This window comes from Corvus hawaiiensis, chromosome 2 (assembly GCF_020740725.1).
Source record: "Corvus hawaiiensis isolate bCorHaw1 chromosome 2, bCorHaw1.pri.cur, whole genome shotgun sequence".
Classification (NCBI taxonomy): domain Eukaryota; kingdom Metazoa; phylum Chordata; class Aves; order Passeriformes; family Corvidae; genus Corvus; species Corvus hawaiiensis.
The window spans coordinates 38,124,820-38,143,530 of NC_063214.1; the positions used below are offsets into that span (position 1 = coordinate 38,124,820).

Here is an 18,711-nt window from a genome sequence, read left to right on the forward strand (position 1 = left end):
CTGCAAAGCAAAGTTGCCTTAAATACAAGGCCTTCAACTGACATATTTGATAGTAGACCAGCAAATGAATGGGTGCTAAGGATTTGCTGCTTGGGCTGAGAATACTGAGGCTCTCACAGCACTGAGACCTCACAAGAAGAGCAGATGTAGAGCTGCTGCCCATGGGAGCAATGTCCCTTTGTACTAGAAGAGAAAAAAAAATATTCAAAGCAGGAGAAATTACAGAGGTTTGAAATGCCAAAGAAATGCCAGCATCGGGCACTAGAGGGTGGCCTTTGACAGAGGCACCATCCACTCACTGACCTTGCAAACCTGTGGCAGGTTGAACTCTTGTCCTAGCAAGCTGCTGGGTTTGTGTAGGATAAATGCTGGATGATGGTTGGATGCTTCGGTTGTCTTTTATTCTTTGACCCAGTCACTTTTTTTTTTTTTTTAATGCTATTCCTTCTGTTCAGCCTTCAACTTGCTGTTTTCATTCTCATTGAACTCCACTGGAGTTCCCTAATGACCCGCCTTCCTCAAGGCCTAGAATCCTTTTGGACAAGATCTCCCATTTTAGGCCTTTTGTCTTTTGGTAAATATATAAAGTTTGTGCTCTGACTCATTCTGGGGATCAGCTTTCCTCCCCTGTGCTCTGCTCCACATCAAAGATGACTCCTGTTAACACACTGAGAAACGAGCTGTGAAGCTTGAAGACACCATGTGTCTTTTATTGCCTTTTCTACTGACCTTGAAGCTCCTTCCTTGGTAAATGTCTGACATGAGGGCTGGGCCATCTGCTCTTCCTTCCCCAGGAAGCTGGCAATTTGAGTCAGTGAGAGAACAGAGAGGTATTTGGATAGGGAAAAGTCCCTGTATGCTTCTAGGTAGGAACAAGGCAAAAGGAGAGGAAGGAAACATCCTTCAGATGCTCAGACCACTTGGGAAGTGAGGGCTGGAGTGTGTTGCTTTTGGGGGTGAAGGCTGGAGGAAATGGACCAAGCTGTTCCTGAGGAAAGGTAAGGGGCAAGTGTAGAGTAGCAGCTCTTCCTTGCAAGGAGCATGTATCCAGTGGGATGTGCACCTCTTGTTCAGCAGGTGTAGCAGCAAGGGTACAGCCTGTGCCAGGCTTTGCTGAGGGTGAAAGGAATGTGAGCACACAAAGGCTTCCTGCAAAAAGGGAACAAGCTACCCAGGGGAAGAAATGCAAGGCTGACTGACTACAGGAGCAAAAGCAAGAGAGCTTTTTCTGCCTCTCTTCCATCTTCTCATGGTCAAAATCTCCCTACTGAGCATGTGGGGAGCTCTGCCCAGAAGGTGTCATCCTGCTGACAGGGGCCTGTCACACAACAATACTTTTTGCTCTCTGTGTGCAGTCCTCTTGCACAAAGCACAGGAGATCTGAGTGTCCTGCTTTAATTTCAATGGTATGGCACAGACAGTCCTGCCTAATTTAAAATCTAGTCTTGATTTATGGATTTCTATGCATAGGGAATCAATCACAGACCCAGTATGCATTTTCAGGAGTTTTATTACCCTCAGAATTAAACATGCTGAGCTTTAGTCTTTTTGTACAAGCTTATAATTATAATCACATCAGCCTGCACCAAAGCTATCACTTACCGTAGTATGTGAATGAATTGTCTGCTGAATAAAATCACTCATGCTGGACCAAACGCTTCATGTCAAGATGCTGTCAGGTATATGATGTAGAAGCTCTGGCAGTGTTTCATAGCTAGCTGCATCAAATCTCTGGTGTCTCACTTGGGTCAGGTCTAACTCCTGGTGATAGAGTGGGTGTCTGTCCAGTTCATCACAAGGGAGTGCTTAAAGAGCCAATGATAACTGCAGTACCCTATTATGTGCTTCAGTAGAAAAAAACCTAGTTTCAAGTGTTATAATGTCTTAAAACCTTTTCTGTATTGCCTTCCTTATGCACAGTGCTTTAGGTGTGAGTAATGCTGTCTTTCCCTTCATTTCTTCTACAAGAACTATACATGCAGATTTATAATTTCCAGGCAGGCAACATTTCCTACTCCTTTTCCACTTGCCCCAAGGGTTCATCAAGTAGGATTTTATTTGCAAGATATAAAATCTTTTCAATAGGCACAGCACTTGGCAAATGCAGGCACAAGCCCAGGTCTTTTCACTTGGCCTCATGCTGGAGTCCTGCCCTATCCTGACTGAAGCAGCCCTGGTGTGGTTTTGGTGCACTGATTTGCTGGGCTAAAGCTCAGCTGGGCAACTCAGCAGCAGCTTGCAAAGCCCATACGGCTTCTGCTCTTACCTCCTGCCCCTTTGGCTGTGCCAGGAAGCCTCGCACAGGGAGCTCTGTGACCTTTACAGCAGAGCCCTGCCATGTTCTGCGACAGTGCTGTCACTGGCACCACACTTAGCAAGTGACTCCATCCGCAGGTTACTTTGGTCACAGAACCACGGAATGGTTTGGGGTTGCAAGGGACTTTAAAGATCTTGTTCCAAACCCCTGCCATGGGCAGGGACACCTTCCACCAGACCAGGTTGCTCAGAGCCCCATCCAACCTGGCCTTGAACACTTCCAGGGTCGGGACATCCACAGCTTCTCTGGGCAACCTGTGCCAGTGCCTCACCACCCTCACAGTGAAGAATATTTTCTGCGTATCTAACCTAAATTTCCCCTCTCCCAGTTGAAAAACATCATCATCTTATCAATTAAACGTTGTTAAAAATTGTGATGTCTAATTCTGCTCTTTTTCTGTCTCTTTCTTTGCTCTAACAAGATGTTCCTTTTTCCTCTGTTTATGTCTAGGGTTCAGGGACTGCAGGGCTCTAGGCTTGGACCTGTCAGAAGAAATCTTGCACCTCTTTCCACTGCCATCTGCTGTTGCAGGATCCTTAGACACCAGGAAGAACTTTTGCAGTGTGCTTGAGTATCTTGCTGGGGACAGCAAGAAGAGATGGTTTGCTGGTTAAGGTCTTTCAGTGATCTTCAGAGCAGTGCTCCATGTCCTTTCAAAGTCAGGCAAGCCTTTGAACCTGTGCCAGGATTTCAACTGTAAATGAGGAGGGGGAAAAAAAAGAACCAAACCAACCAAGGCTGACTTGGAAAAGTTTCTTTGTAGAGGGACTTTACCTGTGCAGACCTGCTGCACAGCCACGTGTAACTTTTTCCTGGGTCAGCCTGCTGGAATACCTGCAGCCTCAGCACATCCACACCCTTGGCAGGAGAGTCCATATCCCATTTATACCCTGCTCAGCCACAGGAGAAGCTTGTTTGATGCCAAGTACTCTTCTCTCCCGCATCCATCAAAGGGAAATGCATTTGATTAGAAGGTGCAGAACTTAGGCTAGAGACTGAGAAACTCAAAAAGTTTACCTGTATGTTCTGTGATAGAGATCCATGCTAAAAATCATGGATAAGGAACAAGGTGGTGAGAGTAAATGCCTTCATTCCTGAGTTTCCTGAAATTTACGAGCAGGTACATAATTATTTTGTAGAAGATATATGAAGACATGCAGATTACAGCTCAAATTCTAAAGGTGTTTTTTTCATCCACCCCGAACATGGTTTCTGTTGGCTGCCTTAGGAAGGTCCTGCCTGCTGGTCTGTGTGGGTGCCCCACTGAGGCACCTATTGTGGGACCGAGGGACTGTGAGGTTAGAGAAGCCTTTCAGTCACACAAGAAGCCCTTCTAGCCCTGACTCCAACAATGATCAACAACATATAGTGAGTAAAATGCACAGGAACAAGATCAGCACCAAATGATACATTCCCACAATGCTCCTTTAACTTGCAGCAACTTCTGCCTCTCAGGTTTCCTACAGAAGAAGTGGCGTCTTTATAACCTGAAAGCCCTTTAGACATCAGTATTGATACAACTTGTTCCTTGCATGCTGAGACATAAAACTCTTCTGAACATAGAGTGAGGCTTAACGAGGTGCTGTGGAAATTATATGAGGCCTCAAACATAGGAAGATAAAAATATCCACCTTGCAGCTGAGAATGAGTCAAGTAACCCCTCCCTGTCACCAGTCACAATGCAAATGGTGCATATTCATTTTATACCCCAAAAGGAAAAAAAAAGTCACAGCAGGTACTTTTAGGTTTGTTTCTGGTTCTACAAGTGTGGTGGTGCATCCCCTCTACCCCCTCAGGCCACACTGTAACCTTAAAAACACTCACAAGAAAATGTCAGCATTTTCAGGCTGCTCAGATACTGTGCCACCAGATTCCCACATCCTTCTGCAGGGCCTGCCTTACAACTTACAGCAGCAGATCCAAGATTTCTCTGTTCAATGATCCTAAATGCAGCTGTTTTGGATTGGGGATACGGAAGACGTTAAAGCAAGGAGAGGAAAGACACTGTCAGGAATCTGCCACTAGCAGTCTTTAATTTGAAAAAGCCTATAGGAAAACTGGGAGCTGCTACCAAGCTCTTGGCTCCCTTCACCCAACCCAAGGCTGTGACAGGATCCCAAATGGGCTCAGATAGAAGACACCATCAAATCTTTAATGAAAACTTGGCCCTTCTCCCCAGAGTCATCAGGCAAGAATCTGGAGTGGACGTGGATTCCAGTGCTGCTCTTGTGATGAAAAGACAACAGTGAACATTAAAACACTTCACCTACTTGTACTTTATTAAGTGAGATCTATTCAATACTCACACATTTACGAAAGTGTTTATTGCACATCCTAATTAATTTTCAATAAAATATAGTAAACTGCTGGTTCTGATTTCCAAAACTCCTCTTAGCAAGACATATGCCAACAGGTGTATACAATTTAACTTTTAACTAGATCTTTTCTTTCACTGGCTCCTCCCCAAAAGTTTAAAAAGATATTTAAAAATAACACAGCATAGAAATGTATCATTTTTAGTGTTTTGGCTTACTGGAAAAAGGGGTCCGTGCTTGGAAGAACAGCTCAGGAGACCAGACAGTTGGCCCTTCCAATACTACCCCTGAATGATTTCCACGTGAGAGGTGATTCTTGCCTTCTGAAGGGGAACAAGTTTCCAGGATTTTATCATTTAAAAACGAGGTCTTGGTGACACTTGCAGATACAGGAGTTGTTAGAATCCTAGCTCTATCCCCAGGGCTTATTCTCTCATTTTGGATGAGATTTTCATCATTTTCACTGTTCTTTCTGCTTTCAGGAGTAGGGTTCCTGCCAGTGTGCCCACAGGTGGATTGCAAGTCAGCAGCCCAGCTAACTGTTTTTAAATTTGAAGATGCAGTTGGTTTCAGCCTCTTCTTTGAAGATGGAGGGATCCACTCCTCAAAGCTGGCAGGCACGTGGCTGTTAAAGAACTGCTGTGAAACGGGGCTACCACTTTCTTTGTCTTCTCTGTTCCTTGGCCTCCCATGTTTCACTAACTTGCTGGTAAGCTGCTGCAGCAGAGTGTTCTGAAAGGAAGACCTAGATCGCTTGCATTTGGAATGGATTTTAGTAGGATTTTTAGGGGTGAAGATGGTGACAAAAGAACTTCTTTCCCTAAGAGGCCAGAGTTTCTGCAGAGGTTTTGTCATAGGGGTTGACTGTGAATAAGGAACAAAGTCCTGAGCACAAACTGAACTGCATTCTGAATCACAAAAGGAGTAAGCTACAGGTGTGCTGTGCTTGCTAAAAGCATGAGGGGATGTGTGTAGGGATGAGCTCAGTTTTGAACTGTTACAAGGAACACCTCCAGCAGAAAGTATCAATTCAGTTGTGACCTTCTCCATCAAAGTATCTTCCTGTATTAAAGAATTACATGATTTATTTAAGAATTCCACAGGTTTTGCTACCTCTCTTACACTTGCATCAAAGAGATCAGCAGAAGCATTGTAGCTGCCTTCAGCGGAGATGATGTTCCACTGCAGCTCTTTCCTCCTCCCAAAACTTTTGAAGGTATTATCTGACAGTTCTGTCAATGGTTTTAATTCTCTCTTATATATCCTTCTTGCCTTGTTGGGAGTTGGTGGATCAGAGACCCAGGCCCCTGTAAGATCTGTTTTTTGGCTTGTTACAGAATAATTTTCTTTATTTTCACAACCGGCTAAACAGCTTTCATGTGCAGAATGCACACAGGTGGCTGTCTTGCTCTTATTTAAACAGGAGGTTTCTCCATGCAGCCTAATAAAAGACCAAGAAGAATTTGCAGGGTCACTATTTGCTTCTTTGGACTGCACACATATGCTCTGAGAAACAGAAGGCTCTGGTGTAACTGGCAAGGATGCCCCACATTCCTTGAGCGTTGAAGATAAATCACTAGGGGAAGACTCACATTGTGACACATCACTCAGAGGGTCTGCATTTGACTGAAGACAAGCAAACACTGTGTTCTCTGAACTATTGTTCTCTGCTGGCAGCGAGAGCCTCCCTGAGACACTGGCTGCAGGCAAATCAGGCGGGGCTTGCCTGGGATGCGATTCGTTAGGATTTACACCCAACTTGCTGCTTTCAAGATGCACACATTTGCCTGCATCAAGGCCGGGTGATGCTACAACACTCCTGCCCTCCTCTATTCTGGCTAACAATTGATTCAGGCTTTCTGAGAATGGGAGCTCTTCCCAAAGCATAGAGTCCATCTGAGACACTCCAGCTACATTTACGTGATTAGGAGCTGAGGCATCTCTCTTGCAAACAAGGGAGTTGTGGGATTTTTCTGGGTAACAATAATTTATACTATTAATTTTTGGGTAAATGTTTTTTATCTCAGATTCCAAGGGATGTTGTAACAACTTAGAAGTGTTTCCACGTGAACATTCGCTGCTTGAAGAGGATGCTCTCTCCAATTTATCAGTTGCAGAGGTACCGTCAGTCTGACTAAGCTGTGAACTCAATTCATTACCCTTCTCTTTATCCCCTTCCTTCACAGATGAGATGAGAAACTGTGAGTCCCAAAGAGTTTGATTGTTGAGGCTTACACTACCCAGTTCTGCAGAGACAGGCCTCTCCTCTTGTTCATGCTGTTCACTCACCAGCTTTCCCACTTCCAGAGTGGGAAAGTCTTCCGCTGTTACCCAAGCAACAGATGAAGTCAGACTGAAGGACTGCTGCCAGCACCCTAAAAAACTTTCCCTGCCACTAGACTGAACAAAACAGGAGCTCCTGCTCAGGCTAGACAAGCTGCTGAGCTCACTGAGAGGTTCATCTATGGGAGTTGATGACGCATCAGGTAAATATGAGCTGTTATTACAGCTACTGAATTTTGCCGACTGCAGGAGACGATCTAAGTAGCTGATAACAGTAAAGCCAGTAACAGCAGCATTTGGCAGGAAGATCTGGCAAGCTACAAGGTTTTTCATACTTCTATTAATTCTGGAACGCTTCTGCAGGATGCTGCTGGCAGCAGAATGCCCTCCATCTTCCCTTGTACAACCCTGGGGGGGGGGGGGGGAAGAAAACAAAAAAACAACCAACTTAGAGAAAAAAAAAAAATTAACACGTCTTCTAAGTCAGGCGTAAATTTAGGACTCACTTTTTGTCAGGATCTGCAAGGAAGAGAATACAAAACAGTCTGTCACACAAGGCAGTCCCTGGGAAATAAGCCCTGGCAAGGGCTATAAAGGGCATCACAGTGAGAGGTTCTTTGCTTGTTGCAATTACAGAGTTTTGGAGCTGGAAAAACAACCAAGAACTCTGAGAAAGGACTTCACAGAAAATGTCTTCCTCCCTTTAGGGCACTGGATGCTTCCGGGCTTCCTCTGGAGCAGTTCAGTGTGAATGGCTGGCAGCCTAAGGCCAGTGCTTCTCTTTCATCCAGGAGGCACTGGGCAGCACTTGAAGCAAAGCACTCTGGTACCAGCTACTTGACTTGGCAGCTCAGCTACCAAAGCCAGCACAGTACTTTCTGTGCACTACATCTGTGAAAGGGAAATAAGCTACAACTGTTATCTGCTCAGATTTTTTTTAGAGAGCAGTGTTTCAAAGGAGCTTCAACTGCAATTCTTTATAAAACCTGCTTCTCTCTACATAGAAATTACAGGTGAAAAATGATGTTAAATGGAGAGGGAATTAGCTAATATTTTAAGAAGTGGATAAACTCTTTCTCACCTACCCCTTAAGGTCTGGCAAAGCCAGAGTGGCCAAAAAGCAGATATAGTTATCTCCAACAACCCTCCTCCTCCCTGAGTCTTTGCAAGGGTTGAGGCTGAAGGCTGTTAGCCAAGGACAACACCCTTCTAAGTAAGTCTTTAAAAAGTGTGTTATGCTGATTCTGAGGAGGGTACAACTGTATACACAGCTGAACACAACTATACAGAAATGTCTACAGCCAAGGGCTGAACAAAGAGTCTTTGAATGTGTGTTCAGCCCTTGTGTGTGCAGGAGCAGCCACAAGGCTGGTGATATCTAGGATTAGTTATCCTTGTCAAGGCATCAGGCCCACAGACCTGGTCAAAGGTTCCAGGTAAGTAAAGTTAATCCATTAAGTCCTCCACGTTCCATTACTTAAGATGCTGTACATCAGGAAAAATCTCAGTTCAGATACAAACCTCATCGTACCTATGGGAGAGGCAAAACACCTGCCAGGTAGGGTTTAGTTCACAGATTTCATAATATGAAAGGCTCACATAAGCACCACTTGAAGAGAACCTTGAAGACTGTTTGTATAGAAATATTGCTAAGAACTAATATTTAAAAGTGTGTTAAACACATAAAAGAGCCACCAATGCAGATATTGAACAGCTGTACTTAAACAACATTTAAGAGCATTTTGAAAATGCTCTTAAATCCAGAAATATTAAAATGCTACAAGGGTTATGTGCTTCTTGTTACATTTCAGACTGGAGAGGAGACTACACAGCATGGGAAAGGTAGGGCAGTGCTTGGAAAGAGAGTCTGTTTCTTGCTCCAACCGTACATGGTTTTTTTTACAGACTCCAAGCTGTTACTGACATGCACAGGAGCTGGCATTGCTCAGGCTCTCCAAAAAGCACCCTGACAATCTGTTAAGATGACTACTGCCATTCAAGATGATTTCTGGATGTGACTCATTTAAAAAAACCCACAGGAGTCTTGGGGGAAAGAAGCAGAATCCTTCTCAGGTCCCAGCCTTAAATTTTCTCAAATTTCCAAAAAATGTTGTACATGAAGCTTTGATAGCTCAGTCTATACCCCTAACTGGCTATAAAAACTCACTAAAAGGCCATGATGTGGATTAAAAGTTACCTTCACTCCAAATATGAACCTTCTTCCAATGAAACAGATTTCCACTGCTTGAACTAACGCTCTTGTAGATGACTCTGTGTTTGTTTCTCCTGACAGCTGATTGAAGTCTTGAATATACCTTGAATAAAAACATACAGAAGTATTGGACCAACAGAGGAAGCCTTACATAGCATTTTAGCTGTAGTACAGTGCTAATGAGGACACATGTTAAGGAAAAGATTTTGTGGTAGCTTCAACTAAACATAGAATGAAAGCAGTAAACCATGAACCTATAAATTCAATTCTTTAGTTCACCTAATTTGTTAGTGAGATAAAGTAAACAAAACAACCACTCTGAACAGGTTTAATACACACACAACTTTCAGGCGTTCCCCACGTGGTTGTGATTTTTCTGCCAAACCCAGTGACTGTACAATGATGTCAATATGCTCCTATTCCTTACACATCCTTCCTGCCCAGGCCTTTACAGCACAGTAGTATCCACGTGAGACATGGAAATAACTGCTTTTCATGGCTGACAGCAGTACAGCAATGTAGGGCAGAAGGCCTGTCATGACCAGGTTATTAATGCTGCTAATATGGCATTAAAAACGATTCATCTTTGAGCCAGTGATAACACAAGGCATTGGAAAATTATAGACTAGAGAAAGAAGCAGGGAATCTATCTGAATATCCCATCCTGGCAGTTTCACATTTCAGAAAATCTGAAGCCTATAATGTGGGTGGTCAGGCTCTGAGGACTGACAGAACTTTCTCAGAAATCCCTTCTTTCTTCAGGAAAATTTGGTCATATTGAAAAAAATCACAAGGTGCATTCAAACTGTTAAAAAAGAAAACTCAGAGGCTCTATCTGGAAAAGCCAACTTACTTACACAAAGGAAATTCAATCATCTCCAAAAAAAAAAGGAGAAAGGATATGAGGAAGAAGCCAAACCAACCAACCAGTGAAGCTCACTTAACAGGTAGTAGCTGCCTTCAATAGACAAGTGGAGCATTTCTTCTACTACCTAGAAGTAATCCATCTCAAAGCATCAAGATTTCAAGAAGAAACAAATTTTGGCATTTTCTCAAGGTGAGGGGTACCAAGGAAATGCTGGAAGGAAGCACTTTAGCAGTTACTTCCCACTCATCTTCCAACCATCTAGGCTCATTTCAGTTTTTTAGGCTGAATAAACAGCAGCAGCTATATGGTCAGACAATCTATTCCTTACCTCTGCAGATTTTCTGCAGTGACCCCAAAGAATGGATCTAAGCAACTTCCAAAAACAGTGATGTCAAACAAATCATTAGTGTCAGCAATCTTTAGGGACAATCTGTATCTGTAGCTTGCATCTTTAGCTTCACCTGTGCAGCCACATTTTAGACAGTTGAAGCTGAAAAAAGACAGAAAAAGGATAAAAAAGATTGAATACACAAGCTTCTGTTAATCACTGCTGAGGTAAGAACTTATCTGCAGTCATAAGTATTACTACCATAATGTATCAAATATTCCATAAAAAACTGTAAGATCTTTTTCTTATTCTTTATTCCTTGAGGCATTAATCTTACCAAAGGCTCAGAGCAAGATGTGTATATTATGACAATGCCTCTGGCTCCTTTTACTGATTTATTAAATGCTAGCCTGTTGTGAAATTGAAGGGACAGTGGGCTTTGAGAGATGGTTCAGGTGCAAGTTTGAATTCCCTGCACCCATTTTTTTCATGTTTCATTCTGGTTTGGGATTTTTCTTCCTGCAGCTTGAGTACAAATACCTAGGTTCAAAAAAATAATCAGGAAAAAGCACTGTTATCTTGTAGTTCAGCATTTGAAACAACAGATATCCTTGTTTTACAAAGTCAGCTCCTTCCATTTAGTGCTGACATTCATTGATTTACTGTTCTTCTGTGTGTCAGAGATTTCACCCACCACTGCAATTAAAAAGGAAAGCTCATGCATTTCTGGACATGCACTCACTGAAGAGTCATACAGGACTTCCAGGTGTGCCACACATGTAGAATGAGATGAAAAAAAATAAAATCAGGGTTTGATCTGGAGGGGCTTTCAGACAATGTCTTCCAACTTAGGAACAGCACTGAGGGACTGGGTGGACCGCAGGGGATGCACTTGGAAGCTCTAACACGCATCATTTGTTCTGCTAAACCATTTATTGCTATTGCATAACACTGAACACAAGAGAACTCTCGATGCATAATGACCTCCAAGCTGCTCCTGGAATACAGAGATCTAAACAGGCATAAGTAACATAAGATCTGAAATTAACACTTAGTTCTACAGTGGCTGGATTTTCACTGTTTTGTTTTGTGTTCAGCTAACAGAGATCCCAAGTGAATGGAAATCAGTAAATGATCCCCAAAACAGGACGTACCTCCTGGAATCCAGGATCAGCCTAGAAAAGCAGTTTTGACAGGCAGGATAGGTGAAGCAGGAATTCTGGATGGAAATCACAGAGGCAGCCAAGAGTCCCTGCACACTATTCATGTGCTCACCGCATCACCTGAAACGAGTAAGTCAAAATGGTTCAAAGAGTTCTCATTCCATGAGATGTTAATATTAACTGCTTTCAGTTGGGTTATTTTAACATTTTGAACAGCAGTCTTCAGGAAATGATGATCTCTGTTTGAAAATAGAAATTCTATTAATTAACTCTTTAAAAAGGAAAAAAAAAAGGATGAAGTTATACAATAAGAAGGAAGTGTTCCTGGCATTTGCACACCATTGCAGACAGATCATGCAAATTCTCACTTGCATTTACGGAATCTTTATTAGAATTATTCTTGGGTGCAGCACTACAGCAAATTGCTTTCTGATTCTTTTCCTTAATTTAGAGTGAAGTCAACACAGGGTTAAAAACTGAAATGATTCTGCACTTGTAATTCTGCAAATGCTTCAACATCAATGACTTGCAAAGGATACTCAGAAAATCTCGAAGAAGGCTCACAATAGCAACTATATTCCTCTTATATCATGCTCTTTGAGCTAAAGAGGCGGCTCCAGGTGTTTACTGCTGATTTCAACAGAGGCTGTATGGATTTGACAAATAAATGATGAACTAAACATTTAAATAAATAGGAATGAATTAATTTTTATTCAGTATTACTTTCCTGCATATTTATTTTGGCTTTATTATACTACACTGCCCAAAACATCAAGTTTTAGGAAACTTCCCCTATTTTAGATAGACAACTTTTTTCTCAGGAGATGTTAGAAACAAGTAGCCAACAATCATAGAATCCTAGAGTGGTCTGGGTTGGAAGGGACCTTAAATATCACCTAGTTCCAGCCCTCCTTCCATGGGCAGGGACACCTTCCCCTAGACCAAGTTGCTTGGAGCCTCAGCCAATACCTCAAATCACAGAGTTCCAACTTAAATGACCAAAATGTTCTCTACAGCTGAATTAAATGACTCCTTAAAAGTCCATACTTGCAAAAGCTCTTTTATCATGGTCATAGCTAAATATAAATCTCTCTTCACTATAAGCTGCAGAATAAATTCAGAATAGGAAGTGAATTCCATATCTTTATCCCAAAGCTCTCTCAAAGGGGCAAAAGACCAAACAGACAAAGGAGACTCAAGTCTCCTTTTTTTTTTTTTTCAGGTTTTATAGGTTAAAACCGCCCCACACTCAGTAATCAACAATTACGTTTTGTTACACTTACAGGCTACTATTCCTTTGCCCTTTGGGACACCTTTCTCAGCATTTTGGTAAAAACAAGATCGTAGCAGTGAGTACTAGAAAAATGTGAGTGACTAAATTCATTACTCTGAGTAGCTCATATGTTAAAAAAAAAATCCCAATATTTCCTACATCTGGAAAAGAGAGGTAGGGAAAGGGGAAAGCTTTTACAGAGGGCCAAACAAAATGAGAAAAAATCATGTCTTCAGAACACACATATTAACAGAGACTCATTTGACTCAGTAAATTGAATGGTGCATGCCTTCAACTCTTGCCAAAAGGGAACTATTTTGTTCTAGTACAGTACAAGATAACAGTAAAAAGTACATGGAAAACACATCAATATATAGAAAAGGAGTAATAAAGTTAAGTCTGATTTTTTTATTGCCCAGAAAGGTGGGTTTGGAGAAACTAGCAGGTGCTTCACATTCCCACCTGTTTTCAACTCAGAACTCTAGAAACAAAGCTTACATAGTTTGTGTTATCCGCACTTTTAAAAGACATTAACAAAACAAAAAAAACCCAAAAGCACACCCCAGAAAACACAGAACACTGCAAGTATTCAACTGAAATATGGAAGATAAAGCACAGCATCTAAGTGCTCACACAGGTTCTGGCAAGAGCAAACAGACTCAAGATCTACACCTCTGCTTCTCTTTGGAAGAAACACAGAACTCGCTATCCGGCCGCAGACTGAAAGAAGACAGCACGAACAGCTCTGTTTTACTTGAACTTTTTGTAATAAACAAAACAACCCAAACCTCAGCGCCCGGCCGGGGAATCGCACAGCCCTGGAGATGCGCTCGCTGCCTTTCAGCGGCCCGGCTGCCGGCGCCGTTCCTATCGGTGCCTGGTGCGCTCTGGTGATCCCGCTGCCTCGCTCTCCCTGACGAAAAGCAAAGCACGAGTCGTTAACACATCTCACACCCGAGTTTTCACCTCTGAGCCTCCCCGAGGCCGACAGCGAGCGGCCGGGCCGATCCGGTCCGACTCACCCGGGCGCGGGCTGCGCTCGGTGCCCTCAGGCCGGGCCGGGGCAGCAGCGGGGGCTCGGCCGGCGGCGGCTCTGGCAGCCCGAGGGCCGAGCGGAAGGGCGGAAGTGCGGCTGCTGAGGGCCGCCGCGGGGGCGGGACGAGGCGGCGCTCAGCCAATCGCCAGGCAGTCCGGGGGGGAGCGCCGCCCCGCTTGCCCAATCACAAAGCGAGCACGTCGGCCGCGCCCCGCACGGAGCGGAGAGGCGACGCGGGAGGGTCACGTGCTTCGAGCAGCCAATCGCTGCCTCCCCGCGGGAGGCCGAGCGGCCGAAGCACCTATGGAAGCCGCCTCAGCCAACGGCGAAGGCGCGCGCGAGCTGACCTCCGACCGGCAGCCAATCGGAAGGTGCCGCTGCTTAGGCCCCGCCCCTCCACGTGTGGGGCTGGCCCTGCCCCCAGGGTCCCGCCGCTGCCCGCGGGGCCGCGCGGGGCAGCCCCGGGCGGGGGAGCCGGGCTCGTATAAAGCGGCGGGGCCGGCGCCCCTCCTGCTCCTCCTCCTCCTGCTCCTCCTGCTCCTGCTGCCCGCGGCGATGCTGCGGCTCCTCCTGCTTCTGCCGCTCCTCGGCGCGGCCGGCGCCCTGCCCTCACCGCTCCTCCGCCGCCGCCGCAGCGCCTCGCTGCCCGTCGGTCCCTACCTGACACGCTACCTGAGCCAGCAGGTGGGAGCCGGTTGGGGAGGGAGGGAGCTTCCCTGGGGAGTTGGGGGGTATTTTCCGCTGTCATTAGCCTCACTCGAGCCACAGGCGGGACAGGACTACCCGCAGGTTTTTAGAAAGACACTCAGTTCGTTTGGTAAAACGTTCCAAGCCTTGAGTGTTCCGGTTATCTGCAGCTGTTTAACCTGTCAGGTCGTCGGCTCTCTTTGGTGTCCGTGCACTGAATCCTGGCCCTGGAGTCCGTATTCCCGCACACGCTGCACGGCGTGTCAGCAGCGAGGGGCCGCGCTCCGCGGCTGCACCCTGACCGTGTTTGCAAACAGCAGCTGCGGGACTTTTTTGTTCGTTTGTTTGATCACGGAGTGGTTTGGGCTGAGAGGGACCTTAAAGATCGTCTAGTTCCACCTTCCCCGCAGCCATGGGCAGGCACACCGTCCCCTGGATGGAACAGGGAACAGATTTCTGTTATACTAACTTGAGCTTTGTCATTCTGTCTTCTTCAACAATTCGTTGGTGAAATCCATGGCATGTGGATAGAATGGAGGGTTCTGCAGTGTTGTCTTTAAGTGTTGGTGTGGTTTCCTTGCATATGACTTGAAACTCCCCATGTTCATGGGTTTTCATAAAAACAGTCAGTAATTCCTTTGGTGTGTTGGGGAGTGTCTGCATCATCGCGGTTCTGTACCTGAGTTTCTCAGGGGAGGCAATGGCTCTTTTTACTGGGAGGCATAGTAAGGGAGGAGGACGTTTTTCTAGTGTTCTCTTGGTTTGTTTAGAATCAGGCTTTTAGCATGCATCTGAATTTAATGCCCTGGTCTACATAGGGAGTGATGGGAAGAAGGTGTTTAGTTTACAGGCATAGAATTGTTTAGGTTGGAAAAGACTCTTCAGATCATCGAGTTCAACCTTTAACCCAGTACTGCCAAGTGCACCACTAAACAATGTTCCCAAGTGCCACGTCTACACCTCTTTTAAACACCTCCAGGGCTGTTGATTCGACCACTTCCTGAGCAGCCTGTTCCAATGCTTGATAACTGTCAGTGAATATATTTTTTTTTGTTAATGTCCTATCTAAACGTCTCTTGGTGCAACTTGTGGTTGGGCATCTTGGATGATATGAGGATTTAATATCTCCTGTTTCAGCTTTGTACAAGGTGGAGTTATGAGGGAGTGAGCAAAATGGGAAGATTATGCTGACAGAGAGAATAGCTGTAAAGAAAACAGATTACCCTTGTAAGATTATCCTGAATAGCTATGGAATAATTTTAGGGTCAGGGTCCCTGTCATTTGAGGTGAGAGATTGGGAAGGATTTTAGTGAGAAATCCATCCACTGAGATTACAATCTTCTGCAGATAGTGTTACTGGTTTGGAAATGCTCCTGTTCCAGGGGTCTCCCTACATAAATAATGAAATTCCTGCGTCTTGAAAACATCTCTGCCTAATGTTCACTCGGGTAATGATTTGTGATTTGTGTCCCTGCGTCAACTCCTTTAACAGCTCTGGAGCTTGTTTTGTGAGCATAGTGCGGATACTTTCCACAGTGTGTGGCCAGCATTGGCCAGGATATCGCTCCTGCAGTAGTGGTGTAATTAACCCTAATTGTTGTGGTACACTGGTTGTTACACATTGTTATCATAGTATCAGTGATACTAATTCTGTGCTGTGGTCTGAACCACCCTTTGTCAACATCTGTTGCACCTCTGTCGTCATCTCCTCCCGGGGCTGTAGTGTCGCCTGGCTTTCCTCCTCAGCTCTGGCACAGACAGCCCAGGTGCCATCCAGCTGCCAGCAAAGCAGCAGAGCTGCTGTGTGGTTGAGATCTGTGGATTTTGGGATGTAGATAGGTGTTGAGAGAAGGAAGAGTCACAGTAACATCCTATTGTAAATACTGATGCCACATCTTGTTCTCTTCTGTCTCTTATATGTTCTCTTCCTCTCATACATACAAAGAAAAATCACATTGGCTGAGAGTGGCTGCTCCAGGAAAGAGGGAGCCCATTCACAGGCCTTGAAATCCTTGCTTTCCTTATCCAAAGACTTACTAATATTGTTGAAGAGAGTGTGAGAGGTGTGTTCATCAAAGATTTGAATGCTGCTGCCTGGCACTTGAAAGATAGAGGTAGCATGGGAGGTCTAATCACACAGAGAACATAGGACATGCTATCAGTAGCACAGTGTGTAGAACTGATAGCATTCAGCCCTCATGAAACATGCACTCAGTGCTGTTGTCTGGCAATTTGTAATTGCATTGTTATTCTGTAGTGCAACATAAAAACGATGATTAACATGTTAAATATGGGCAGCGATACTTTGCCACCTCTCAAGATTGTTGAAGTTTAATTACTTACATTATATTTACTTATGACATGGATTATCTGCTTGTGTTCCTTGCAGCCAAGACTTTCTTCTTAGCTAAGGTTCCTGTTTTCTTGTTTCTCTCTTATGGTTTTCATCATAAGCTGAAATAATTTATATAAAAGCATTCAATATAAAAAAATACTTTATAATATGGCAAAATATTATGCTGTCAGAAAGGAAACAGTTTTACACCTATTAATATTAAAAATCTCTTTAAATAGAGCCTTTAATATTTATTGGTTGTACAGAAGAAAACTTTGAAAGTGTAAATAGATTCCTTATGTGATTTGTTGCCTAAAAAGTTACTTCTTGATCACTGTGAATAATTTATTACTGCTGCACATTGGAACATCTAGGCATGACAATCTATAGATACGTAACATTGTTTGAGGGTTTTAGTGTCAGCTTTTACTGTGAATTAGCAACATTTAAGTCTGTTTTCATAAAAATGGAGAAATAACAGGGTCAGAGTTCAGTGCAATGCTCGTTTGCATTAAACTTCCTCCTGTTTACCATTTTAAGTGTCAGACATCCACGATGATGGGGCTAAAGTCTAGAATATTGAGAAATCAGTCAAGCAATGCCTGTGTCAGTGTGACTAGCATCTTAGCTTGTTTGCTGACCTGTCTGTGTATTTAATAACTATTATTTCGTCTTGGAGGTGTGATTTTTTTTTTCCCTCTCTCTTCAAAAGTAACTGATGTCTTTCAGCCCTCTACCTTTCCTATGTATGAGTGAAATTACCACAGTGAAAAGGTACCTCATTCAGACCGAGAAGAGTAGATGGCCCTTGAAGCAAAACTGTCATCAGCCACATCTTTACATCAACAAATTTTATCTATTTAGGGGATGATTTTAGGGGTCTCCTTTATAGTTTTTCTGATGTACTAATGTGACTTTTGTAGGCAAGTCCACAGTAATTTGCTTGCCTGCTAAGTGGTTTGTTGTGATTTGTGTGTTAAATTAATCCATCCAAAATGGAACTTTACAGAGAGAATGATGTGGAGAATGTATAGAGCTGTATCAGGATCACCACTGTTGGGATGGCTTCTTTGTAAGCAGCTGTGTCTGTGACCACAGTTCAAATTCATTGGAATGACTTGGTGAGGCATCCAAGATCCATCTAGTTCTCTTTATCCAAGTAGAAATAATCTTACAGCATACTGGGGAGAGTCTGGAGTCAGTCAGTTCTGACCTTTGGGGAGCCTTGTCTTGTACCTCTGTATCTCTGTCATTGGCACACGAACCAGTGTTACAAAAACCGTAGCCTGAGAACTTGTTGTGCTTTATGTGCAGTACTGCTGAGAGCATGATGTCTTAAAATTCCTGATATTTGAAAGCTTCTCAGTGATCAACTGTTGTCTTAGAGAGTGGGTGTGGTGTCTCTTCACTCAGTTTGATAATTGCTGGCTGTGTGAGGGTCAATGTGCTGGTGAACCCTTCACTTGTGAACTGCTATGAGTTTGTCTAAGAACCAATGTAACAAGTACAAATTAATTTTTGTTCGGCAACTTACTGAGCCTGGTCCTTCAATCAGCTTGTCTTTTGATTTAATACATGTCAATTGTGTCACCCCTTCCAAAAGAAGGATTCTGATTGCATTTAATAACTTTCTAGGTTTCACACCTCTGTAATTATTTCATAGTAAATTCACATGCAAGTGTTCATGCTCTGAAATGCATCCACACTTCGTATTGTGTGTACATAAAAGGAAGATATGTTGAAGCTTCAAAGTGATGAAGTTTAAAAAGTAACGCAATTTGATCATTTCTGGCTTTATCAGGATTCTTTAATACCCTATTTTGTATTACAGACTGAAATTCTGAAGTGTAGAAAATAAAAGCCCTGATTGAAAATGTAAAAATTAGAATGTAAG

General features: G+C 43.7%; 2 protein-coding genes across 2 annotated transcripts in view; one reads left to right on the forward strand and one right to left on the reverse strand.

Moving 5' to 3' along the window:
• Positions 1–4,573: 4,573 nt before the first annotated feature.
• Positions 4,574–13,887, reverse strand: DDIAS (DNA damage induced apoptosis suppressor). The gene is made up of 6 exons (XM_048294942.1): positions 13,782–13,887; positions 13,548–13,672; positions 11,478–11,606; positions 10,324–10,485; positions 9,113–9,230; positions 4,574–7,323 (listed from the first exon to the last, which is right to left on the reverse strand). The coding sequence occupies exons 3-6, from the start codon at positions 11,588–11,590 to the stop codon at positions 4,834–4,836; spliced, it is 2,883 nt and encodes a 960-aa protein (XP_048150899.1). The 5' UTR covers positions 11,591–11,606; positions 13,548–13,672; positions 13,782–13,887; the 3' UTR covers positions 4,574–4,833.
• A 360-nt stretch (positions 13,888–14,247) lies between these two features.
• Positions 14,248–18,711, forward strand: part of LOC125321511 (prolylcarboxypeptidase) — a 30,249-nt gene continuing 25,785 nt past the window's right edge. Inside the window, exon 1 of the mRNA XM_048294494.1 lies at positions 14,248–14,479. Within this exon, the coding sequence (XP_048150451.1) occupies positions 14,351–14,479 (129 nt within the window). The 5' untranslated portion in view covers positions 14,248–14,350. The remainder of the gene's footprint in view (positions 14,480–18,711) is intronic.

Bases quoted from the DNA above. Each gene is read 5' to 3' on its own strand.
- DDIAS (XM_048294942.1), bottom strand. From the start codon at position 11,590: ATGAATAGTGTGCAGGGACTCTTGGCTGCCTCTGTGATTTCCATCCAG. The intron at 10,486-11,477 runs GTACGTCCTGTT...GTCTTTTTTCAG, and splicing joins CTGATCCTGGATTCCAGGAG to CTTCAACTGTCTAAAATGTG. The intron at 9,231-10,323 runs GTAAGGAATAGA...TTTTTATTCAAG, and splicing joins ACTGCAGAAAATCTGCAGAG to GTATATTCAAGACTTCAATC.